The sequence below is a fragment of the Belonocnema kinseyi genome, chromosome 4 (genome assembly GCF_010883055.1).
Source record: "Belonocnema kinseyi isolate 2016_QV_RU_SX_M_011 chromosome 4, B_treatae_v1, whole genome shotgun sequence".
Classification (NCBI taxonomy): domain Eukaryota; kingdom Metazoa; phylum Arthropoda; class Insecta; order Hymenoptera; family Cynipidae; genus Belonocnema; species Belonocnema kinseyi.
This window is the reverse complement of record NC_046660.1, coordinates 46,793,881-46,820,879: the sequence shown is the minus strand read 5'-3', so window position 1 is coordinate 46,820,879 and position 26,999 is coordinate 46,793,881. Positions and strand designations below refer to the sequence as shown.

Sequence of the window (26,999 nt, the reverse complement as noted above, 5' to 3'; positions counted from 1 at the left end):
TTATTTCGAGGGATTTCTACATCTTTCATTCGTCTTAAGGGATTTTAGGGAATTTGAGAAATTTTGAAAGGTTTTAATTTGCTTTAAAAGGTTCGAAAGTTTTGCAAGAGATTTAATTTTTAATATTTATAGCCCTTAGCTGCTGTTCTAGAACAGAACATATTCTTGCTTTTTTTGTATCTCCGTGAAGGAATTTTCGGCGACTTAATTATATGTAATTAAAAAATATATATATATATCTCTTCTAAATGTGAAAAATTATGTTTAATTTTTTCCCTAATTTCTGTTTTTTTGTGCTCTTTGCGTCGTGATCCCTGAAGCACTCTTTTTAAAATTAGAGTGACCTACAATTTAGGATTATTTTTGATTCTTTGCATGTTTCTAATAATGATTTTCACCTTTTTCAGATGGCGCTTTTAACACATATTAGACTAGCACACAGCTTTCACGACTATCGTAGACGTTTACAATGCGTCCAAGCCCGTCTCCAAGCACTTTCAGTACTCGTTTACAGCAATGCACTGCAGGAAAATGCGCATAGTCTTCTTCACGCCGGACTCCTGGAGGAGTTGGTCGAGTTGCTGGAGCTTCCAAATAAAAATCTCGTTGAAATCAGAGCTGCCGCATTACGTACTCTCACAAGCATCATACACCTTGATCGCAATCCTCACTTTCCAAAGTAAGTCAGACTTTCTTTTGCTAACTCTCATTAGGGACCTTATTTAAATTACGTAACCGCTCAAGGGGGTTATTTACATTTTAATATTTGGTTCAGAGTGGCCGCTGCACCGGAAAAGCGGAAATTTTTTGAGACCGGGAAATGACAAGTGAATTTTTTTTTTGTTGACCGGGAATTCGACAAATTTGTAACAATAAAATAATCTGTCCACGTTCGATTACAATAATTTTTGAAATTATTAGTTGAATTTTTATGTTTTTCAATTATGCTATTATTTAGCTTACAATGCGTAATTCAAATTGTTTTTACTTTAAAAATTTTTATTTATAGGCTTTCATTTTTAATTTAAAGAATTTTTTAATGCTTTCATAAAGACTTGAAAAAAGCCTTTTGTCTTGAAAAATGTGGGTAAAAAAACATTTTTTTTTAAATAAATAAATCATTTATTTTTTAAATTTATCTGTACTGTAAGCAGGGATTCGAACGAAATTAAGGGGCATTTTCAGATATTTTCCAATTATTCAATAAAATTCCATATAATATACCTGAAAGCAATGCTAAGAATAAAAGGCACTAAGAAATAATGCAGCTGCGGAGGCACATTGTCTAATGTAGCCAAATTCTTTTAAGTTTATCGAAATAATTGGCAAATATCCAAAAATGCCCCTAATTTCGTTCGAATCCCTGACTTTAAGTAATAGAAATTGAACCAAAACGAGTTTGAACCAGCTCAACATTTAAGAATTTTCAGATTTTAACGTTGAAACTTAAACGGTTTCAATTTGAAAGTCTTAGTCATTAAACAAATGTGAACGTGTGACTGAAAGTTTATAAACTATTTTCAAATTAAAAATAACTTTATAATCATATATTCTTGTTTGAAGGATTTTATTAAATTTAAAATATGCTTTCAGTCTAAAATATTCAATTTTTAACCCATTCAATTTTTAATTTTTAATTAAAAAAAAAAGATTAATTATTGAATAATTGAATTTTTATTTAAGACAAGTAAATTGAAACCAAATATTTAAAACTAAAGAATCTTCAACTGAATTGTTTGACAGAGAAAACCTAGAATTGTTAAAATTTCGAAAAGCCTTCAAACTTTGAACGTTACCATTTTAATTGTTGTATTTGAAAAATGCTTAATTTATGAGTGAAATTTTTAAATTTTGACGTATAATTTACAAATGAACATTTGTAGAAAAAATTGGTGTAATTTTAAGAGATATTTAGGAGTTTTTAAAAGACTAAAAATGATTATGCAAATTTTAGAAAGTTTTCTTAAAATCTTCTAGAATCTTTTTTGAAAATTTTGTCTTAAATCTTTGAAAAACTTTTTAAATATTCTCTTAAAATAATTTTTCAACATGAAAAGTTATTTTTAATTTTCCTAGGAATCGTAAGAAAATGTTTTTATTCTTTTGAAGCCTTTCACAATTTTTAAAAAGAATCTTAATTTTTTTCAAAATCTGCGAGAATCTACATTTTGTTTTATGTTAGGCTATCATTTCAAGTTTTAAATTAAGTTTTAATCTTTTCAAAGCTCCTACATATCTCTTAAAATTACTCAAATTTCGCCTACAAATAACAAATGTTCAATTGTTATTTAGACCTCGAAATTGTAAAGAAATGTTCTAAAATTTGCAGAATTTTCTGAAAATTGTAGAAAAAATTCAATTCAGTTTGACAGATATTTAGAAGTTTTGAAAAAATTTCCAAAATAATTTTAAATTTAAAACCGATTTTAAACATCTTCTTAATTTCTCAAGATTTTGAAATAAATTATTGAAGCTTTCCAAGGATGTTTAAACTATTTAAAAAGAAAATAATTTATTTATATTTTTGGATTTATATTTTTTTATACATTTTGAATACAACATTTTTTAATTAAAAACTTTTCAATTTTAAACGTCCAAAGTTTAAAAGTTCCATTTTGAGTGCTTTCATTTGCAGCTCAGCTTTTATTACCTCAAGTGGAAATTTTTTTAGCTTTAGTGTTCCATTTTTTTAATTTCACTGAACGTGAAAAATATTTGCGAACCGGGAAAAATGGGGAATTTATTTCGTCGATTAAAACGTTCACCCTGTGGTTGAAAATTAAAAAATTTCCTTAAAAATTTATACTTTTTGGTTTGAAAATTCAACTGTTTTGTGAAAAGTTCCACTTTTTTCCTAGAACTTTAAACTTTTATTTAAAATTCATGTTTTTATGCTGATGTCAACTGAAATATTTTTTGGATGAAAGGTATTTTTTTTTGATAATTTGTCTTTTTGATTTAAAAGTTCATATTTTTCAGTGGAAATATTGAGTGAAAATTCATCTCTTTTTTTGAAAATTCTTCTTTTTGATTTAAAAATTCACTCGTTTTAGCAGAAATTACATCTTTCTTGGATAACCATTATGTAGAAAATTTTCTTTTTGTTTAAACTCAATATTTTTGGGTTGAAAAATAAATTACATTTTTTTGGATAAAATTTGAACTTTAAAAAACAATTTGTCCTTTTTTATTAGAAATTCATCTATTTTAGTAGAAACTTTCATCTTTCATGGATCGAAAATTCATCGTTTTTGGTTAAAAAAATGTATTCTTTTGGATTGAGAATTCCATTTTGTTCGTAGAAACTTCTTTTTTGTTCAAAAAAAACTTCCAACTTTGATCTTGAACAGTCCTCTGGAATCTTTTTTGGATGAAAATTCAACTATTTTTTGCATTTTTGTTTCTAATAAAAATTTATATTTTTAAAGAGAAATCTGATATTTTGTTTATAAAAATGCAACTTTTAGACAGAGAATTCAAGAATTTTGTTTAAAAGTCAACCTTTTTTTGTTAAAAATTCGTCTTTTTGGATTGAAAATTCAATTTTTCAAGAAAACTTATTTCTAGTTTAAAAATTCCTATTTTGATCCTGAAAACTTGATTAAAATCTTTTTTAACCGAAAATGAAACAATTTGTTTGAAAATTTATCTTTTTAATTTCAAAATTCGTCTGTTTTAGTAAAAATTTTATTTAAAAAAATGAAATTGCAGTTTTTTGCTTAAAAACTCTTCTTTGCTTGAGTACTGTTTTGTTTCAAATTAATCTTTTTTAATTGAAAATGCAACTACTTGAATCAAAGTTAAACTACATTGTTAAAAAAAACTTGTCGATTTTTTTAAGATTGATCTTTTTTAGTTTAAAATTCTCCTTCTTGGTAAATATGTCATTTTATTGATTCGAAATTTGATTTTTGTTGGGTAAAAATACATCAGTTTCAGGGAAAATTAATTTTTTGCTGATGTCATATTTTTTGGAAATTCAATTTTTGTATAGAAACTTCGTGTTTTGGCTTGAAGGTTCAAGAATTTAGATAAACTTTCGTTTCTTTCTTGAGTAAAAAAGTATTTATTGAAAATGCGTCTTTGGTTTTCAAATTCTTTTTTTTTTTTGTACGAATTTCATCTATTTTAATTGAAATATAAACTGTGGTAATAATTGAGAATATGCTCAGCATTTAAGGCAGTTGTCGTGCCAAAAGTGAGATATCGGAAGAAAAAAATAGTTTTTCTATGATTTTAAGAATCGAAATATTATAACTGTTATCATTTCAAATAAAAAACATCATTTTTGATAAAAAAAAGTTAGAAGTCACAAAACAACGTTAATGACGGGTTATTTTTTTCCGGGAAAATTTTAATTACAACTCGACTGTTTTTAATTTTTTAAATAACTAAATAATCTTATAATGATTTGTTTAAAACATGTTTTTTTTAAACAAAAATTGTTATAACGATTTCAGCCATCGACAAATTTACTTGAAACATTTGAGTCAAGATAATGTCCCGGAACAAATAGGCCGTCATTTATTAAAATGCAATGCTTTGTCAAAAATTGGTAAGGAGCGACGGTTAGAAAAAATTCAGTTGCAAAAAAAAATGGTTACAACCGATGTTCTTTTTTTGTGAATTTTAACATTTTTCATTAAAAAATGTTTTTGATTGAAAAATGACAAAATTTATAATATTTTGATTCTTAAAATCATAGAAAAGCTATTTTTTCAGATATCTGACTTTTGGCACAACTAACTGCAGCTTGAAAAAATCATTTCTATCATAATTACTACATATAATTTTGCAAAAACGTTCTAGAGTGAAATAAAAATATACTTTTTTAAATGACATAGTAGCTACAGAAAACCTGTTAATTTTATTATATTATTATGGTTAAAATCGCAACTATTTGGTTGAAAATTGATCTCTTTTGGTTGTGAATTAAAATTATTTTGTTGAAAATTAACATATTTTTTGTTTGAATTGAACTATTTTTAGAATAAAATCAAAATCCTTTCAAGTGGAAATATTAAATATCACGTTCTTCGTTCAGAATTCATTCGTTTCGGTTGAAAATTCAACTGCTTACTTGGAAGTGGATCTACTTTGTTAAAAAAGAATTTATTTTTGTTGATCTATCATTTTAGTGGACAAACCTTTTTTTCGTGTTTCGAAATTTAATTATTTTGTTAAAAATAATGGTTTCTAGTTTAAAATTAATTGTTTTAACTAAAAATTTAGCTCGTACATGTTTGATTCAAAATTTGTGTTCTTCAGTTGAAAATTCTAATATATTTCCTTTAAATTTCCTGTATTTTATTGAAAATTCCAATTTTTGGGATAATGTTTAGGCTTCTTATTTTGTAATGAATTCATTTATTTGATTGAAAAAACAATATTTAGTTAAAAATTCTTTTCTATTTTTTATGTAAAATTCATTTTTTGGGTTTAAAATTCCATTATTTGATTAACAATCCATATTTATGGTTGAAATTTTATCACTTTGAATAAAAATTAATATATTGGCTAATAATGTCGTTTATTTTCAGTTTAAAATGGTTTAATTTTGCTGAAAACTCGTTGTTGTTTTTTTTTAAATATAAATTTTCTGACTGAAAATTGAGTTATTCTAGTTTTTGTTTGTAAATTTATTGTAAAATATATAAAAATTTATACATTTGATTGAAACTATCTGTTTTGGTAGAAAATTCATCTTTTGGGTTGAAAATCTAATTATTTTGTTAAAAATTCATTTGAGAATTCACTTTTTTTTTTAAATTGACGTTGAAAATAACTATTCTAGCTTTAGATTTCTAAATTTAATCTTGTTTAGTTAATATATTATTTTTGAAACTATCTTTTTTTTTGGCAGAAAATTCATCTTTTGGGCTTTAAATTAATTCGAATTAGTTTAATTCTTCTATTTTTGGTTTAAAAAATAATTATTTTGATGAAAAAAAGAAAGTATTTTGTTGCATTTTTTGTGTTGTTTGGTCTAATATTTATTTTTCGAACATTCTAACTATTCTAATTTTGTCTGGAAATTTATATTTTTTATAGAAAAATTCATTTACTTTGTTGAAAATGGTCCTTTTTTTGTAGAAAATTATTCTTTTGTGTTTAAAATTGAATCATTTTGTTGAGGATTCATTTTTTTTAAATAGGTGGTTTTAAAAGAAAAGGTAATCCTTCTATTTTTTGTTAAAAACCTTCTTTTTTTGTTAAACAGTTATTTTTCTGACATTTTAAGTATTTTAATTTTGTTTGAAAATTATTTTTTTAGATAAAAACTCATGTAATTTGTTGAAAATTAGACTATTTAGTTAAAAATTCATATTTTTGGTGCAAGATTCATAATGTTAGTTAAAAATTCATTTCTTAGGTTCAAAATTTGTCTGTTTTATTGTAAATCTCAATTAAAAAATGTTTAAAATATATTCAGAAGCAACATTTTTTTGCTTTGATATTATTTAATCTTCTAGGTGTATGGGTTGGTTTTATGCCTCGCGGAATTAAGAACTTGGGATATTATAATAACCCTGATTAAGGGACTGTCTAATGCAAACAATATGTTTTCTTATACTTTGACTTTTTTGCCATTTAAAAAAAGTGCCCTTTTCAATTTGAAGCGAAACATTTTCCCGAAAAATTAAATTTTTATTAATAAAGATAGAAAATACGATTTTTAAAATCATAATGCAAAATGCTTATAAATGCTCATTAAATTCTCAAAGCACATAAAGGTCGAGCATATTCTCGTGATCGTGAGAATTTCTCCGAGCTCTGAAAATCTTTAAAACACTAGGTGATACAGAACTCTTGAAAATAACCATTTCTCTTTGCTATAGGAAACCAGGGTCACGATTAAACATGATAATCGACGTCACTGGTGCAAGTTCCTATCATGGATTTCTCCCTGTTCTCGTACGAACTTGCATAACAACTTTAACTTCTCCACAACCAGACGGACAAACATTTCCACTACCTCTGGCCACAGCTTTATTTAGTTTTCTCTATCATCTTGCAAGTTACGAAGCTGGAGGTGAAGCCCTTGTCAGCTGTGGAATGATGGAAAGCCTTCTAAAGGTTATCAACTGGCCAGGGAGTGAACTAGAACACATTACTGTGAGTCTAGATCTTTTGACAATCCAAATTTTTTAATCCAGGGTTGCTACATGACCTGAAAGACTTGGGTAAATCATGAAATTGTTTGAAATCTTGAAATCGGGGTTAAACTCGAAAAGTCCATTGGTCCACCTCTCGATGTAATTATAATAATTCCAGAATTTTAAACAAATTCTATAATAATAATAATGAGGATTGTTTAACATTCAATAATTGTTAACTAGCATCATCAGTCGCACGTCTACTTTTTCCATTTTTGGGGAAACAAATAATTTTTTATTCAAAATGCAAGTTTAGAATTACTATTTGTTTGTTCAAAGTTTTTCAATATTTAAATTCGAGCTAAGATTAGATTCTGATTTCTGAAAAGAAGGAAATAAGTATTGTCAGTTTGTTTTTTAAGGTTATATAAATATAATTTTTTGAAGATTTTTGAGAAAATTCAAAACAATTTTTAAAGATTTCAGATATGTCAAAAAAGAATCTAGAAAATTTCAGAAAAAAATTGGTTTATTTTGCACAATTTTACAAATTTTAGGAAAAATTCGAATCAGTTTGAAAGATATTGAAGTCTTTTCGAATTTTGGGAAAAATAATCAAATATTTTTTAATTTCGAAAAACTATCCAAGTTCTAAAGTATTTGTAATCTATTTGAACATTTTTAAATTCGTAAATATCTTTAATTTTTCTTAACTTAATTTTTCAAAACAAAAAATTGTTTCAAATTTTCCCAGGAATTATAAGACAAAATCTTCATTCTCTAGAAACTTTTAAACATTTTTCCACAGTTTCTAGAGTTTTTATTTGAAATCTTTAACAATTTATTTATTTTTGTTTACATTTTTTAAAAACTGTGCATGTTTAAAATTAAGTTCGTATCTTTTGAAATCTTGTTAATATCTCTTGAATTTGATGGAGTTTTCTATAAATTATCAATTATTTTGTAATTTTTTAATTATTCTCTCGAGATTAATTTTTGAAAACAAATCATTTTCATTTTTTCGAGGAATCTAAAAAAAAATGTATTCTCTTTAAAGATTTCAAAATTCGTCAATTTTTTTTTAAACCTAAACTTTAAAGAAATTTAACCTTTACAAGTTTTAATTATTTTTTACTCTAATCAATACTTCTAATGTAAGTGTCTCTTAAACTTACTCTAATTTTATCTAATATTTTGTGATATAGCCAAATTTCCCTTTAATATATTTCACATTCCTTTTTTTTTTATTTTTAGGAAATAAATAATTAAAAATGTCATGAATTATTTTTTTAATATTTTGGATTTCCTTTTTAAAAATAAAAAATTATTTGGAATTTCCCATGTATCTTAAGAACATTTTTTATTCTCTTGAAACCATTGAAAATTAAAAAAAAAACGTCAAATTCTTTATGAAATTTTCAAAAATCTACATTTTGTTTAGATTTTTTTAAACTCAGAATTTAACATTTCCAAATTTTTAATAAAATTATTTGTTTAGATTCTATATTCTTACGAAATTAAATAATGTTTCTTTAAAATATTTTTAAACCTGTTTGAATTGTTCTCTTGAAATTCGTTTTTCAAAATAAAATTTTTTTAATATGTTCCCATGAATCTAAAAAAAAATTTTTTGAATCTTCTCAGATATTTCTAAAAATCAGATATTTTCTTAAAACTAATTTATCAAAGTGAAAATACACTTTCATTTTCGTTAGGAATCCAAGGAAAATGTTTGCATTCTCTTGAAATCTTTCAAAATTTCTTTCAAAATACTTCGTTTTTTTTAGAAATATAATTTTATTTAAATTTTCGAAATCTTTGCAAGTTCTTATTATTTTTTTTTATCGTTTCCAAACTTCCAAATATCTCCTAAACTTACTAGAAATTTTTCTCAAATTTGGTGGTGTTGTAAATTATCAATAATTGGCGTTAAAACATATCATATTGCTTTTCAAAACTTGGAAATAATGTAAAATTGGTTGAAATTTTTCGTTATTTTTCTCTTGAAATTCATTTTTTTTTTAATCATTTGAAATGGTCCCATGAACCTGAAATTTATTTATTTATTTTTTCAAAATCCTTTAAAATTCTTTAAAAACTTCTGAATTTGTCACCATTTGTAAAATTTGTAATCTTGCAAAATTATAAAATATTTCTTTAAAATATACTACATGATGTTTCGAAATGTTAGAAAATCATTTGTTGAAATATTTACCAATTTTCGCTTACAATAATAATAATTTAAAAAAAAATCATTTGAAATTTTCCCAGGAATCTTAAGAATTTTCTTTCTTTCTTTAGACACCGCTCAAAATTCAATTTATCGAAATAAATTAAAAATCCTGTGAAATAAAAAAAAATTGCCTTAAAATCTTTTAGATTCATTTTTGACAGATTTAGAATTCTTCAAACCTTAAAATTATTAAAAACCAATCAATAAAACCTGGAGCAGTTACAATTTTTTTTCGATTTATTCAAAATAAGTTTTTGTCTATAATTAAATTTCTCTTATAAACTTAAGATTTATTTTGAAATTATGATTTACAAAATTGATGGTGCAGAAATTCGCAATAGTTTTTAATAGATAAACAAACTGAAAACAGCTACTAAAAGATATATTTATGTAGTGTTGAAACCAATCAAGTTTTGCACAATGTCTCAGATATTTGGTAACATCATTTTTTTTTTTAGATAAGATTGTATAATACATTTTTGGTAAGAGATATTTCATAAACTACGTTACGCATTTTTATTTTGTTTGAATAAAAATGAGAATACAAATTTACGTGCAGTTAAAAAGGATGTAAGGATTTAAACAAAAGTAAAACACGTAACGTAGTATATGAACAATCCCTAAGTTCGTCTGTTTGTAAAATGTTTTGAAATTTAATTTTATTGACTAGATTTTTTTCTTTTTTTTTGAAGAGTAGACCTGGAATTTTGATTACTTCTGTAGCAACCCTTTAATCTTTTACTTTTCTAAAGCCCCCTCTTCTCCCCTTGAAATGAATCGCTCTGTTCCTTAACCATTCCTAAATTTCTGAAAATTGGTTTCTTTTTTTTTTTTAGTTTGTAACGCGAGCCGTGAGAGTTATAGACTTAATCACGAACATAGACATGCAAGGATTCCAAGCACACTGTGGTCTGAGCAGTTTTATAAAAAGACTCGATATGGAGGTCAATGTATGCAGAAAAGAGCAACCATTCGAAATTGAGCCCCAGGACATAATAGTGACCACCGAGACGACTAATTCAGCCACAGAATCATCATCAAGTGCACCCGAAGTCGGTGGTGCCTCTAGTCGAACGAACGAAGCCTTCGACGAGAGAGAGGAGATCTCGAACCCCATGGAATTCTCGGAAGACGAGACCATGATTAAGACTGATGAGAAACCCGAGCAGCAACCAGATTTCTCGGCAGCTAAGAGTGGAAAGACTTGTTTACCTCAGCGAGCAGCCTTGCTCAAATCGATGTTGAACTTTTTGAAGAAGGCTATCCAAGATCCCACCTTCTCGGACAGCATTCGACACGTGATGGAGGGAACTTTGCCATCCTCGTTGAAGCACATCATCAGCAACTCGGAGTACTACGGACCGTCCCTTTTCCTGCTGGCTACCGATGTCGTTACTGTCTACGTGTTTCAAGAACCGTCCCTTCTCTCCACTCTGCAAGACAATGGACTCACTGAAGTCGTTCAACACGCTTTACTCACGAAAGACGTGCCAGCCACCAGGGAAGTTTTGGGATCACTGCCAAATGTCTTCAGTGCTCTCTGTCTGAACACAAGAGGCCTGGAATCGTTCTCGAAACGTCGTCCCTTCGAACGTTTGTTCAAAGTACTTCTCTCGCCCGTTTATCTCTCAGCGATGCGTAGACGTCGTAGTGTTGAGCCTTTGGGCGACACAGCTTCAAATCTGGGCAATGCTATGGATGAACTGATGAGACATCAGCCGAGTTTGAAGGCCGATGCGATAGCGGCTATCGTCAAACTTTTGAAGGAGTTGTGTGTCCTGGGATGTGATCCGCGCTACATTTGCTGGCGAGCCGCGAACAAAACGGACAATTCGCCATCGCACTCAAATTCTGCGAGTCGTCAGTCCTCGGGACAATCTGTGGGGGTTGGAGTTGGTGATACCAATGGAAGTAGCGGTGGTGGTGGCGGAAGTAGTAGTGACGAGGAAGAGGAAGATGAGGAGGAGGCGAGTACCAGTTCGCATCCACAGCGTGAGGAACAACCGTCACCTTCACCGGCACAACCTGGACCTCCGCCCGCACCTCGAGAAAAAACACCAATTGCTCTGGTCGATTACATTCACAATGTGATGAAGTTTGTGGATGCGATTCTCAGCAATAATTCGACTGATGACCACTGCAGAGAATTTGTGACACAAGATGGTTTGGTGCCACTTTTGTCGATTCTGGGATTGCCGAATTTACCGGTTGATTATCCGGTCGCCCAAGCCGCGCAAGCTGTTGCTTCTGTCTGCAAGAGTATCCTCGTAAGTGATATATTTTTTTTTCTCTCGAGATTATAATGATTTTTTTATTGGCATTCAAGAAAATTTTTTCGAGAAACTGCTTACTTTTTTTTTTTTTTGTAATTGCAATATAAATTTGGAAATTTCATTTTTATTTTTTTTATTTGTAAAAGTAACTTTATATTACTGAATTGAACTATTTTGTTGAAAATTAGTTTTGTTGTTGTTCAAACTTAACTTTTTTAACTGAAAATTTAACTATTTTATTGTTAGTTGAAAATCGATCGCCTTTAGTTAAAAATTCTAGTCTTAGGTTGTAAATTTATGTATTTTGATGAAATTTCGATTATTTTTGGGTGGAAAATTAAGTTTTTGTGGTTGAAAATTCAACAGTTTGCAATTCATTCTCTCTCGGTTGGAAAATCTTTCTCAAACTGAATTATTTTTCAAGAATTCATTTGAGAATTCAAACTTTTTTTTTTAATTGACTTTGCAAAATGAACTATTCTAGCTTTAGGTTGTAAATTTATCTTTTTTAGTTTATGTGTGTGTATTTTTTTGAATCTATCTTTCTTGGCAGAAAAATTCATCTTTTTTATTATATCATTCAGTTTAGAATGCTTAATTCGAAAATCTTTTACTGTAAAAATTTTCCATTTTTAATTTTTAAAAGCATATATTTTAATTTAAAGAATGTTAAAATGCAGTGTTAAAGGCTTAAAAATGGAAAATTAGAAGTTTTTAAAATCGAAGATTTTTAATTAAAAAACAGGGTGGCCACCGGACAGGGAAACCGGGAATTTTAAGAATTTTCAGGAGAAAGATATACCCAACTTCGATTTGGACAGTTTTTTAAATAATTAAAGTGCAGTTTTGCAGATTTAAACGATTAAAAATTAAAAGCATTTGAAGTTGAAACTTTTAAATAAAAAACAGTTTTATGTTATCAACTGTAAATATAAATAAATTCATTATTTTAAAATGGATTACGATAATTTTATTTTTAAATACAAATTTTCATGATTTATCAATAATATATTTTATTTTCAGAGTTTCAGCTATTTATATTACTTTTTTTATATTAAATTTAATAAATAAATTTATTAATAGATTATTTCGAATAATTTTTTAGCCATTAAAAAATGTAATTGTTCGTTTTACTTTTTTCAACTCAAAAATAAATCCGTAATATAGTCATAATTAAAGGTTTTTATTACATTAAAAATATTGTGATTCTACATTATTTAATTTTTATCCCATTTAATTTGAATTTTCTTATTGTAGAAAAAGAATAAGTATTTATTATTTAGTAATATTTCATTCTTCATTTAGGACGAGTAAATTGAAACTAAATATTTAAAAGAAAACAATTTTCAACTGCATTGTTTTACATTAAAAGCTTTGAATCTCTAAAATTTCAAAGAGCTTTTAAACTTTTAGCGTTACAATTTTAATTTTTCTATTTGGTAATTTTTTAAATCTCTTAAAATCTTCTGAAACTTTCTGTTACAATAATTTTTCAAAGTGAAAAATCATTTTCAAGTTTCCAAAGAATCTTAAGAAATTTTTTAAAATTATTTTTAAGTCTTTCATAATTCTTAAAAAAATTCTAAATTTTTTGTTTCATTTTAAAATATATTTAAAAGTTCCGAAAAAAATTCGAAAATTATTTTTAATTTGGAAAAACTTTAAACCACTTCTAGATTTCTCAATATTTCGAAATAACATTTTAAAGCTTTTGAAGGATGCCTAAACTATTTTAAATTGAAATAATTTATCTTCTAATTTAAAAACTGTTGAGTAAAATAAAATTATTTTTCAATTTTTAACGTTTCTAGTTTAAAACTACTTAAAATAATATAATTTTAAAAAATCTTAAAGTTAATAGCTTGATTCTTTAATTTAGAGTTTTGGAAATTTTAACGTCGATTTATATTTTTGGAACTTAATCTGAATCTTTGAACTCTATAATTTCTAAAAGTTTAAAAAATTTTCAGTTTATTTGAATTTCATTTACTATTGTTTAAATGAAAAGTGTTAGTACCTTCCATTTTGTACATGTCATTTTTGCGCATTTGAATACACAATTTTTGAAGTTTCATTTTTTAAATTTCATTGACCGTGAAAAATTTTTGAAAACCGGGGAAAACCCGGGGAATTTTTTTCTTTGATTAAAACGGCCACCCTGTTTTTTGTTGAAAATTCAACAGTTTGCAATTTTTTCTCTCTGGACTCGAAAATCTTTCTGAATTGAAAATTACACTAATGTTGAAAAGTCTTCTTTTTATGGTTGAATTCCACTGTTTTTTACTATAAATTAAAATATTTTACAATAAAAATGTAATTATTTCGTTGAAAGTTAAACTCTTGATAATTTTTTTTTTCAATATTCATTTAAATTGAAAGTGTATCTCTTTGGTTGAAAAATGGACTATCTTGTCGAAAATTCATCACTTTGTTTGAGTAACTAACTTCTTTTTTATTATTTTTTTTACCTGAAAATTTAAGTACTATTTCAAATATATGTATTTAACAATTTTAGTTAAAAATTCATTTCTGGTTGAACAATCATTTATTTTTAACGAAAAATATATTTATTTTATTTTTGATTGACAATTCATCTTTTTTAGTTGAAAATTTATCAGTTTGTTTGAAAATGTAACTATTTTTTTTTAATTATATTATTTTTAATATTAGTTTTTTTTTTTTACTGAAAATGTAACCACTATTTCAATAACATATTCCTCCATTTTAGTTAAAATTTCATCTCTTTGGTTGGACAATAATTTTTTCAAATGAAAAATTATTTATTTGGTTTTTGATTGGCAGTTCATCTTTTTTAGTTGAAAATTGATTAATTTGTTTGAAAATGTAATTCTTTCTTTTTAATTTAGTATTTGTTGTATTTTTAACAGAAAATTTGACTACTATTTCAATAATATATTCCACCATTTTAGTGAAAAATTCATCTCTTTGGATGAACATTCATTTTTTGAACTGAAAATTTATTTATTCTATTTTTGATTGAATATTTATCTTTTTCAGTTGAAAATTCGTCTTTGTTTGAAAATGGAACTATTTTTCAACAAAATTAGTTTTTTGTTTTGTTTTAAGGGGATGTGAGCGTAACCTCTTTTTTTAAATTTTTTTTCAAATCCAACTTACGTTCACACGAAACGTGATATTGTTTTGAAAACTTGGAAAATTAAGTAAGAAACTCTAAGAAACATTTGTCGGGTCCTGCATTTTTACAATTATGAAAAAAGTTTTTTTTCTAATATTTTTTTTTATAATTATACAAATTTAGGGCGAGAGAAACGTTTTTTAATGCTTTTCATTTAATTTTCCAAATTTTAAACTCGGTATCGCATTTTGTGCGAACATAAGTTGGATTTAAATAAATTTACAAAAAATTGAGTTTTGCTCATGTGGACTTAATATTAGTTTTTTTTTTTAACTAAAAAGTTAACTACTATTCCAATAATAAATTTTTTAATTGAAAATTTATTGGATTTTTGATTGACAATTAATGTTTTTTAGTTCAAAATTCATATTTTGTTGTTCCAGTTATAGATTCATAATTTTTGTTAAAGATTCATTTTTTTGTTTTAAAATGTAACTATTCCCAAATTTCGTCATTTTAGTTGAAAATTCATCAGTTTGGTTAAAAAATTATTTTTTCTTTGTTAAAAATTCAACTATTGGGTGAAATACTTGTCTTTTTTTTGTCCTTTGTAGTTGAAAATTCAACGATTTCGTTGTAAAATCATGTTATCGTTTTTGTTCAAATATTATTTTTCTTTTGTTTAGAAATTAATTGTATTTCAGTTAAATATTGATCTTTTTTTATTTGAAAATTCATTTTATTTCAATATAAAACTTTTTGTTTGAAAATACGTACGCAACAAAGATTTGTGAATTTCGTTGATATCTTTAAAATTACTTAAAATTCCATTGAAATCCATAAATATCCTTTGGAATTATTTTTATTCCATTAAAATGGTTAAAATCGGAATCTTTTATAATAACTTAAAATCCTTCGAAATTTTTGAAATTTCTCTCCATACTCATTGAAATTGTTAAAAATCTGTAGAAACCCCTTGAAATTATTCAAAATTTCTTCAAGATAAATTTAATTAAACATAATCATTCCAGTTTTCTAAAAAGAAAAGTACTAAAATCCCTAGAAATCTTACAAACCCTTGTAGATCACATGAAATTCTTTAATTCTTGTGAAATTCCTTGAAATATCTTAAAATTATTAAAAATCTTGGAAATCGCTAAGAATCTCTTGAAATTTAATTTATTTTTCAAAGTTCTGCCCAAAATCTCTTGAGTGCAATCCTTCGAAATCCATTAAAGTTGAGAGAAATTTTTGGAGAACTTTAAATTCCTTTAAAATCCTTTCAAATGTTTCTAAATCTTACGAAATTCTGTAATTCGATTATGATTTCTCAATTGTTTGGATAAGTTCTTGCAATATTTTAACATTATTTTCTTATAATGATTTTTTTCTCATGATTTTTTCTAGAATCGTGTAAAAATTAAAAGAAATTCATGATAGAAATATCATTCTAGACCTATACCAAATTTCATATAATATTTTTCCTAAGGAGAGATGACAAGGGATTGTATGGTATTACAGAAGATTGCGCTAAAATGTTTGGTCTAAAAATTTAAAAACTTGATTCGTCATTCCGTCATTTATTTCGTAACTAAAGAAAAATTGATTTCTCTTTTTGCAGAATCTCGCCCACGAACCCCAAGTTTTAAAAACGGGCTTATCCCAGCTGAACGACGTTTTGAATCTGCTGAAACCCCTTCACAGTCACATGGACGCTCCAGGAGGATCCGTTCTACTCCACGAACTTGCATCAGCACCAAACCTCGAAACAGCTTTTACCAGCGATCTTGCGACTCCCCTTCTTCACGCAATGAACGCCGCACACGGATACGTCGTTCTCTTTGTCCACGTCTGCCGAACCAGCCAGAGCGAGATTCGTAATTTGTCGATGAACCACTGGGGTTCAGAGTTAGGCTTGACTGTTTTGAAAGGTCTCTCTGAACTCTACATGTCCCTTGTCTGGGAAAGCACCCTTCTGCTTGCTCTCTGCAGTGACGACAGCATTCCAGCTGGATGTGACTTTGGCAAAGAAGACATGGAAAAACTTGTTCCGCCTGAATTGCGAGTTGAAGGTGAAACTTCAACTTGGTCCGGCGTTTCTGCCGACATGGGCAGCAATGGAATGACGACAGCTATGGAGGCTTTGAGCACCGATCCTCCTCCAGTTTCGATGGAAGTCGACGATAAACCAAGCACCAGCACTGGACGAACCTCGCCCAGCACACACCAACTTAAATACATCAAACCTCTGCTTGGCGCCTCGTCCAGATTAGGCCGAGCTTTGGCCGAGCTTTTTGGACTTCTCGTTAAACTCTGCATGGGATCTCCAGCGAGAACGCGAAGAGGACAACTCCCTGTGACACCAGCAATACCCTCACAAGCTGCAAGAAGCGTCGCGACCGCTCTCAACTGTTTGCTGACGCGTGGCCTATCCTGGGACAAACTTCCACCCTCACCCATCCCCAAATTCAAGTTAACTTTCCTGATCTGCTCGGTGGGTTTCACCTCGCCCATGCTCTTTGACGAGAAACGACATCCCTATCATCTCATGCTGCAAAAGTTTGTTAAACTGGGTGGCCAGGATGCGTTCTTTGCCACCTTTCGCTGGGCACTTTCAGGCGGTGGTCTCTTCACTTTAACCGAGGGACTCGAACATCCAAATCTGCCCGACGGAACTGGAGAATTCTTGGATGTGTGGCTCATGCTTTTGGAGAAAATGGTGAATCCCAAGGCAATTCTGGACTCGCCGCATGTCGTCTCCTCGAAGTGCACTGGCGTCTACAAAGTTTACGAGGCTTTTGATCCTATCAAGTATCTGCAGGACATTCACAAAAAGGCGTTCGAGGCCGTTATGATGATGTGGAGCAAGAAGCCTCTGAAGAATTATGGAGCTAGAATGACCGAGTCGATTCTCTCTATCTTGCGACACATTCTCCGTGGTGAGAAGATTATTAAAGATCGTGCGGAGAAGGAAGAGACAGCAGAGACAGCGGCGGCAGCTACTTCTGGAAGTACTTCTTCCGGAACTGCTAGTAGTAGAACTGGTGGAACGGCCGCAGATCGCGGAGACTTGCCTGAGACAATTGTTAATCGAGATCATCTGCGACAACTCATGGACATGGGTTTCAATCGAAATCACTGTATCGAGGCTCTTTTACACACTGTGACTTTGGAACAAGCGACTGATTATCTCCTCACGAATCCAGCTACCTCGAGACGAGCTGAACTTCCCTCGGGTGACGCGAGTGGTCAGGGTCTCATCATGGACTTGGAATTAGTCGATGATGATCAAATGATGCATGCGATTGTAATGTCGCTGGGTGAAACTGACACGAAAAAGACCCCCGTTCCCGAAGAACCAGTCCGCGAAGTTTCAGTAACTGAGAGCATCGACGAGTTTACGAAATCGGCTCTGGAACAGTGTCTTAATCTTCTAGACCTGATGCCGGATACTGTGTACAGAATCTGCGACTTACTCGTCACAGTCACCAAAAGAAATGGCGATGAATGGCGAGATAATATGCTTCGCCAGCTGATACACGAGATTCGGGATTTGGTGAGCTTTTTGATTGAAACCGCCGAGGGCCAGGGCGAAGATGCCGGTACAAAATTGGTGGAGTGTGAAGAAGCGAACAAGGTGGCTGGACGAATTTACCTCTACACTCTCTTCTTCGAGAGCAATTTCCAGGAGATGAGAGTACCTTGTGCTCAGATTGTCGAGGATTGCGGAATCCTGGAGAAGCTTGTGCAGCTCTTGGTTATGAGTGAGGCGCCTTTGACAGCGACTAAGAACAAGGTTGCGAAAGACAGCAAAGAAGCCGTTCTTCCCGTGAAAACACCAAAGTGGCTCGCTCCCTTGTTACTCCTCATCGATCGATTGGAGAAAGTTGCTGTGCTCATGCAGAGAAAACAACTGATGCACAGGGTGACAAATCGCGTTTGGAAATGGTTCGATCTCACCACCGGAAAGTGGATGCCTTACTCAACCGCAAACAATCGTACGATCAATGAGGCTTACTGGGCTGGAGAAAACCAGGTGAGGATATCTTACAGTCGAAGAAGATACCTAATTACCTTTTCTTGCATGACGCAAGTCAATGAAGACACGGAAAATAGAAGACCCATCACAATGGGATTCAAGACGACGGGAACGAACGAGGAGAATGCTGATTCTAACATGGAGACTGAGGAGGCATCCGCTGATGACAAAGACAAGGAGAAGGATAAAGAAAAGGAGAAGGAGAAGGAAAAAGAGAAGGAGAAAGAGAAAAATAAGAATGTTGTCATTCAGGGATTAGATCCTACGATAACTCCAAGTATTGTCCGAGCTTGTGTCAAACTACTTGCGATTCCTGTAGATCGTGACGCCTTGCACGCCCTGATGAAGGTGTGTCTGCGTCTGACAAGGGATTTCAAAAATGCCGAGGTCTTTGCTCGTGAAGGTGGTGTTCGTCTTCTCCTAGACATGACCCAGGCAAGTAGCTTCATTGGCTGCATCAATCTGAGCACTCTTCTCATCAGACACACCCTCGAGGAGCCGAGAACTCTTCGTCTCGCCATGGAGAAGGTTGTACGAACACGCACACAGTCGAATATTCCACCAACATACAAGGAAGTTCTCTTTATGACGCGGCAAATTAGCAGTGCAGTTTGTCGCGATCCCGAAGTTTATCGAGAGGTGTGTGAAAACATTCTGCGTGTTGATGTCGGCGTTCTGAAAAGGGACGATGTTGACAATAGACTGGTGGTTAAAGCTCTTCCACCTCTTCACGCTTCATCCTCGCCAATGGCCGAAGAAATGTCGATTGAAGTGATTCACGATTTGTTGAATGCACTCATTAAACCGATGCCTGTTCTACCCGAAGATAGTTCAGCCTCGCCTGCCTTCAGTCCAGAGAAGAAAGCACCTCATCCGACGACTTCTTCGTCTTCTTCGACAGCTGCGACTGCCACAACTTCGTCCTCGAGGAGAGACATGATGAGAAATAATGTCGCGACGACAAGCGATCCACTCGATGACGATGATCAGGTATCGCAAATTATTCCCCTGAAGATGTACACGGACTTGGGCGGCAATGGCAAGGTGGAACCGGAAGAGGCGAAGAAACCACTTTTACCGAAATCGGCGATTTTGAAGATGCTGGCTGAGTCGGTGCGATCCTATGGAGCTGTTGCTAATTTGATCACGGAGTATAGTTACCGGGCGGGTCAGAGTGAAATGATCACTGAAGACACGACTGCATTGGCCTTCCTTCTGGACAAACTTCTGCCAAGTCTGCCGGAGAATTGGAGCGATCGACAGTGTGGAACGATGGCGAGGATGCTGGTTGCGGCGATCGCCTCTTGCAATCATTCACCGGACGCGCAGAGCACTCTTGTCTCGGAAGTCAAGGCTGCTTTGACGAGAACTCTGGCGTTGTCTGAAACCTCAGCAAAACACTCGCAGTTGCAGATACTCATTGGATTGATATCGACGATGATTGATAGCTGTCCGCCCACATCTCATACGCAGTTGAGAGCCTCGCTCAAGGTTCATCAGTACAATAACGTGAATTATATTGTGAGGATAATGCTGAAGAAGGGAATTATCACCGACCTGGCGAAGATTCCGCACAGTTTGGATCTGTCGAGTCCTAATATGGCGGCGACGATTAATGCGGCCTTGAAACCACTTGAAACGTTGTCGCGGATTATTAATCAACCGATGCCGGGAGCGGTTAATAATAAGTTTACGAAGCCAAAGAATAGGACGACTCAGGAGGAACAGGTGGGTGAACAGTCGGGAACTACGACTTCGGAGGCCACTCATGCGGTGGGTGAAGAAGTGAATGAGGATGCGGAAAATACGGAGCATGATATTTCGGTGGCTGCTGAGAGTCTGGAGCCTACTTCTGAAGGTCAGGGACAAGAGGGCGATGAGGCGGCTCTGGAGGATATCATGGATCAACTTCTGGAGAGGTAATTATCAGCGATTTAATTGATTTTTTTTAGTTTTTGATCATTTTTCTTTTTTGTGTAGAAAGATCTTGAATTTTTTTTATCTGCTTCAAATCCTGCAGCTCAGGGAAACCTTACAGTCAGGAAAAAATAAGAAGCACTTTAAATAACTGTTAAAAATAATCAGGACTGACACACTGTCATAGTTACTTTTTTCCCTCAAATCGGTTTAAAGATAGAGTCACTATAGTAACTTCTTTAAATGAAAATATCACTACAGGGTGTCCAGCTACCTTGAAAACTTTGAAAGTAGGGAATTCTTCTTGATTTTTGTTTTTTAACTATATAAATATTTGTTTTGCTTTTATAGCAGTTTTCGAGAGGTTGACCTCACTCGGTTTTTGAGTACACGCCCGATTTCAAAAGGTTACAAAATAATTCTAAAGATTTGAAAATATTTCAAAGCTTTTATAATATTTAAAATAATGTTGAACGTTTCAAAATTTAAAAAAGATTTCAAAAGGTTATACAATATTTCAAATACTTTAATTCATTTAAAATCAATACAAAAGATTTCACAAATATTTCTGAGGATTTCAAAAGATTTCAAAGTTTTTAAACAATTTCAAAAGGTTTCAATTATTTTAAACAAACATAAAAGATTTCGCAAATAATGATTAAACAACGATTCAAGAAAGATTGCACACATTTTTTAAAGATCACAAGTATTTTAACGATTTCGTAAAAATTTTATACAGATTTTAAATTTAAAGATTTCAAAAAGAGTACAGTACACCAGATTCCGGAGATTTTAAAACATTTTCAAGATTTTAAACGATTTCAAGTTGATTTAGAAGATTTCATAAAGATTTAAAAAAATTTCAGATTTGGATTTTAAAGATAAAAAGAATATAGTAAATAAGATTTCAAAGATTTCAGAACATTTAAAAGATTTGCAACAATTTCAAATTTTTTTAGCGAATTTCAAAATATTTCACAAAGATTTGAAATATTTTAATTGTTTCAAATTAATACAAAGGATTTCACAAATATTTATAAGAATTCATAAGGATTTCAGAAGATTTAAAAGATTTTAAACAATTTCAAAAGGTTTCAGTGATTTTAAACGAACACAAAAGATTTCGCAAACAACGCCTAAAGAAAGATTTCACAAATATTTTAAAGGTTTCAAATTTGTTTACAAAGATTGCAAGGATTTCAAAGATTTTACCAGAATTTAAAAAGATTTTAAATATTTTAATGGTAATCAATTGATTTAATCGAATTTGTTTAGAGGATTTTACCAAGATTCAAACAATTTCTCAAATATTTTTTAAAACTTTCTGAAGATTTAAAGTATTTTATAGATTTTAAAAAGAATAAAGTAATTCAGATTTCGAAGATTTTAGGACATTTCAATGATCTACAATGATTTGAAATTTTTTTAGAAGATTTAAAAGGATTTCACAAACATTTTAAATGTTTTAATGGTTTTAAATTAATACAAAAGATTTCAGAAAGTTTTTCACAAACATTTTATCCAAATTTCATAAATATGTTAAAAGAATACAAGAATTTCAAAGATTTAAAAATATTTTAAGGGTTTTAAATATTCTCCAAATTTTTAGAATATCTCGAAAGATTTCAAATATTTCAAATGAATACAAAAGATTTCACAAATATATATATATATATATATATATTAAAAAAGAAAAATTAAAAAGATATCAAAGATTTTAGAACATTTTAAAGGTTTTAAACAATTTAAAAAGATTTTAAAAAATTTCAATGATTTCAAACGAACACAAAACTTTTATAAACAAAGATTAAGAAACTTCAAAAAATTTCACAAAGATTTAAGAAATTTCGAGGATTTCAAAGACTTTACAAATAATTAAAAAGATTTCACAAAGCCGACTTATGTTCGCAAAAAATTAAGAATTTTTAAATTTATGATTCTGCTTTCTTTAGCAATTTTTGGCCAGTAAAAAAGTGAAATGTTTGATCTTCTACATCTACTACAAAAACGGTTATTTGATGTAAATAAAGGAGGCTTGGAAAAACTTGATTTCTTAGCCAGGAAAATCTGGAAAAAGCCTTGAATTTTGTTCCTAGGAATTGCTGGACACCTTGCTTTAGTTACTTCTTTAAATAAGGCACTTTTAATAGATTTCAAAACATTTTGGGGTATCTTTTAAATTTTAAAGAAATTTTCAAGCGCTTTTAAAAGTTTCAAGGAATTTATAAGCATTACTAATGTTTTATTTCAAAGGATTTTAAATATTTTAAGGTTTAAAAGATTCGGCGAAATTTGTAATACATTTCAAATATCTTAAATGATTCCAAAAAATATGAAAGATATGTGTATTTTTTAAAATTCCGGATAATTTTAAAGAGCTTTAAAAAGTTTCGGAAGATATCGAAAGATTTTGCAGGACCTTATAAGGCTTTAGGATATTTTGAAAGGCTCCATTAGGATTTTATAAAATTTGTTGAGAATTTCAATGATTTTAAGAGATTTAAAAAGCTTTCAAGGTATTTCAATACATTTGTCAGGATCTCAGGAAGTCATGCAATTTCACGGGATTCTATAATATTTTAATGGATGTCAAAGAATTTTTTCACAACAATTGGGAGATTTTGTAAGATTTTAATGATTTTCGAATATTTCAAGGTACTACCGAAGATTTTGTGAAATATTTTAGATTTTACAAGATTCCATAGATTTTGCAATTGATTTCAATAATTTACGGGGATTTTAAGGAATTTTAAAGATCTCAGGTTATTCTGGAAAATTCCCTGGAATTTTTAATTGCTATACAAAATTTCAAGATTTCAAAAGATTTTAAATATCTTCGGTATTTTTAATATACATCAATTATTTGAAGTGATTCCTAAAGCTTTTAGGGTATTATTTAAAAAGTTTAAAATGATTTGAAATAATATAAGGTATTTTTCAAAATTCAAATGAATTTTCAAACGCTACCGAAACTTTTAAGGAATTTAAAAATATTTAAAATATTGATTTCAAATTATTGATGTTTTACGGTCCAATCGTAAATCAAAAATAAATTATGAGTCAAAAAACCATGTTCTTCGAAACTCAGATATTTATTTGATAGAAAAACTGCTTTTAAACTTCCTTACGTTTTGGTTCACATGCGTATTTTTTTCAAAGGTTCTTAACCTGAGTTGATGATGGTTCAAAATAGTCAAACAGATCAAATTTCAGTCAAAAAAAAAACCTTTAAATCAATTGTTTAAAAAAAATTAATTAAAATTTAGTCATTTAGAAGTCTCAAAAATACTGAGACTTCAATCGATTAGACTACATTTTTAAAAATATAGTGCGAGAAAACCAAATTGAAATCTATTGAAATCTACGATTTGAAATCAATAAATATCAACGGTCGAAGAAAGGATTGATATTTTTCATCAAATCACTTTACACTATTTGAAATATTTCAGGAAATTTTAAGAATCTAATGAATTTTTAATCGATTTCAATAATTTGAAGGGATTTGAGACTTGGCTTTTTTAAGAGATTAAATTTTCTTAACAAATTTGAGAGATTAAAAAGTTTCAAGGTATTTTAAAAGATTGAAAAGGAATTAAAATATTTTCAGTGTAAAGGATTCCAAATAATTTGGAATGTATTTCAATAATATGAAGGAATTTTGAAAGGAATTTAAAGATTTTAAGGTATCAAAACTTTCAAGGCATTTTCAAGATCTTTAAAATTGTCACAGGATTTCCAAAGATTTGAATGATTTTAAGCGATTAAAAAAAAAATTGCATGGGGTTTCAAAAATTTTTTACATTATTTTAAAAGATTCCAAGGAATTTTCGAGATATTTACCAATTTTCCAGGGATTTCTAAGGATTTAAAAAAAAATTAAATGAATTTTCGTGCGGTTGTAAAGAATGTCCAAGAATTTCGGAGTATATGAAACTGTTGTTCAGTTCAAAATTGTTCCGTTTTTAAGATATTTTAAGCGATTATAAAGGATTTTATAAGATTGCTAAAGATTTGATCATATTTGAATAGATCTCAAAGAATTTCAGGGTAAATTTTTATGTTTTTTAATTATTCTATTATTTACCTTACAATGCGTAATTCAAAATTTTTTTCCATTTAAATTTTTCCATCACAAATTTTTATTTTTAAGCTTACATTTTTAATTTAAAGAATTTTTTAATGCTTTTTTAAAGACTTGAACAAATAAAAAATAAAAGCCTTTGATGTTGAAAATTTTGGATAGAAAACGTTTTTATTCAATAAATGAATAATTTTAAAAAATTTATTTGTACTTTAAATAATAAAAAGTTAACAAAAACGATTTGACAAAACGATTTTAAATCAGTTCAAAATTTAAGAACTTTCAGATTTTAACGTTAAAACTTAAACAGTTTCAATTTGCAAGTCTTAGTTTTTAAAGAATAAAGAAATGCAAACGTGTGACTGAAAGTTTATAAACTATTTTCAACCTAAAAATAACTTCATAATAACATTGTCTTAATTAAAGGATTTTATTAAATTTAAAATATTGTTTCAGTCTAAAATATTCAATTTTCAACCCATTCAATTTAAAATTTTTAATTTAAAAAAGATTAATTATTGAATATTTATCAATATTTGAATTTTTATTTAAGACAAGTAAATTGAAACAAAATATTTTAAAGTAAAGAATCTTAAACTGAATTGTTTGAAATAGAAAGCCTGGAATCGTTAAAATTTCGAAGAGCTTTTAAACTTTGAACGTTACAATTTTAATTGTTGTATTTGAAAAATGCTGAATTTTGTAAGTGAAATTTTAAAATTCTTGATGTATAATTTACAAATGAATATTTGTAAAAAAAATTTGAGTAATTTTCAGAGATATTTAGGAGTTTTAAAAAGATAATAAATTTTAATTTTCCTATGAATCTTAAGAAAATGCTTTTATTCTTTTGAAGCCTTTCACAATTCATAAAAAAGAATCTTAATTTTTTTTTCAAAATCTGCGAAAATCTACATTTTGTTTTATATTAGGCTATCATTTCAAGTTTTAAATTAAGTTTTAATCTTTTCACAACTTCTACAGATCTCTTAAAATTAAACAAATTTCTCCTACAAATCATAAATGATCAATTGTTATTTATACATCCAAATTGTAAAGAAATTTTTTAAAATTTGCAGGATTTTCTGAAAATTGTAGAAAAAGGTCAATTAATTTTCACAGATATTTAGAAGTTCTGAAAAAATTGCCAAGATAATTTTAAATTTAAAACAAGTTTAAAACAGCTTCTAGATTTCTCAGGATTTTGAAATAAAATTTTGAAGCTTTCCAAGGATGTTTAAACTATTTAAAAAGAAAATAATTGAATTTATAATTTAAGAAGTGTTCAGTTAAAAATTTTCCAATTTTTCAATGTTTGCGTTTCTAGCTTAAAATTCCTTAAAATTATATAATTTTGAACATTTTAAAGTTCATTGATTGATTTTTTAATTTAGACCATTGAAAATGATAAAGTGGATTTATATTTGTTTATATTGAAACATGTTAGTACCTTTAATTTTATACGCGTAAATTAGTGAGCCTTTGAATACAAAATTTTTTAATTAAAAACTTTTAAATTTCAATTTTAAAAGTTCAAAATTTAACATTTCCCTTTGAGTGCTTTCATTTGCAGCTCACTTTTTATTACTTCATGTGGAAATTTTTTTAGATTTAGTGTTCCATTTTTTTAATGTCATTAACCGTGAAAAATGTTGCGGGCACCCTGAATTTATTCTCAAGATTTGAAGGCTTTTGTAGGGTTTCAAAGATTTGAATAGATTTTCAAATATTTTTTGCAATTTATTTGAATTGGGAATTCACACCGCATTCTTATCAGTTTATCCTAAATTATTTTTAGTTCATTGGAGTTCTTGTGAATTTGTTTAATTCACTTATCGGTTCATTAGAAAAAATTAAATAAAAATAATCAATGAAAAAAGAGGAGGAAAAAGGAAAAAAAGAAAACAATAAATTTTAAATTGTCAGGGAAAAGTCAGGGAATTTTGAACATTGAAGCTTTGCGGCTAAATTATCCAAGCATACTAAAGTAGTATTATAGCTTTTTGATTAATTTTCAAGTCTTCACTTTCATTACTTTGTTTCTTTTTATTAAAACAATTGAAAACAACACACTGTCTATAATCAAGCAGTGTCCTTTATTCTAGGGACGGCTCGGCCGTGGCCGAAGAACCGTCTTCTCGGCCACATAGACCTATGGATATCGACGATGAGAGCCTGGCCATGCGAGACAACGAAGGTGACTTCGACCCAGCACGTGACACCACCGTAAGAGTAACATCATTTTTCTCTCTTCCCTTTGTC

General features: G+C 29.3%; 1 protein-coding gene across 11 annotated transcripts in view; it reads left to right on the top strand.

Annotated features, from left to right (window-relative positions):
• LOC117170522 (E3 ubiquitin-protein ligase HUWE1-like) overlaps positions 1-26,999 on the top strand; it is a 111,986-nt gene that overhangs the window by 13,362 nt on the left and 71,625 nt on the right. For 6 of the 11 annotated variants that reach the window (XM_033357304.1, XM_033357307.1, XM_033357308.1 and 3 more), the window contains exons 6-10: positions 408-679; positions 6,840-7,116; positions 10,167-11,597; positions 16,322-20,658; positions 26,828-26,963. In XM_033357304.1, the coding sequence (XP_033213195.1) occupies positions 408-679; positions 6,840-7,116; positions 10,167-11,597; positions 16,322-20,658; positions 26,828-26,963 (6,453 nt within the window). Of the gene's footprint in view, positions 1-407; positions 680-6,839; positions 7,117-10,166; positions 11,598-16,321; positions 20,659-26,827; positions 26,970-26,999 lie in introns of all 11 variants that reach the window. The other 5 variants (XM_033357310.1, XM_033357309.1, XM_033357306.1 and 2 more) reach the window with 2 other exon arrangements.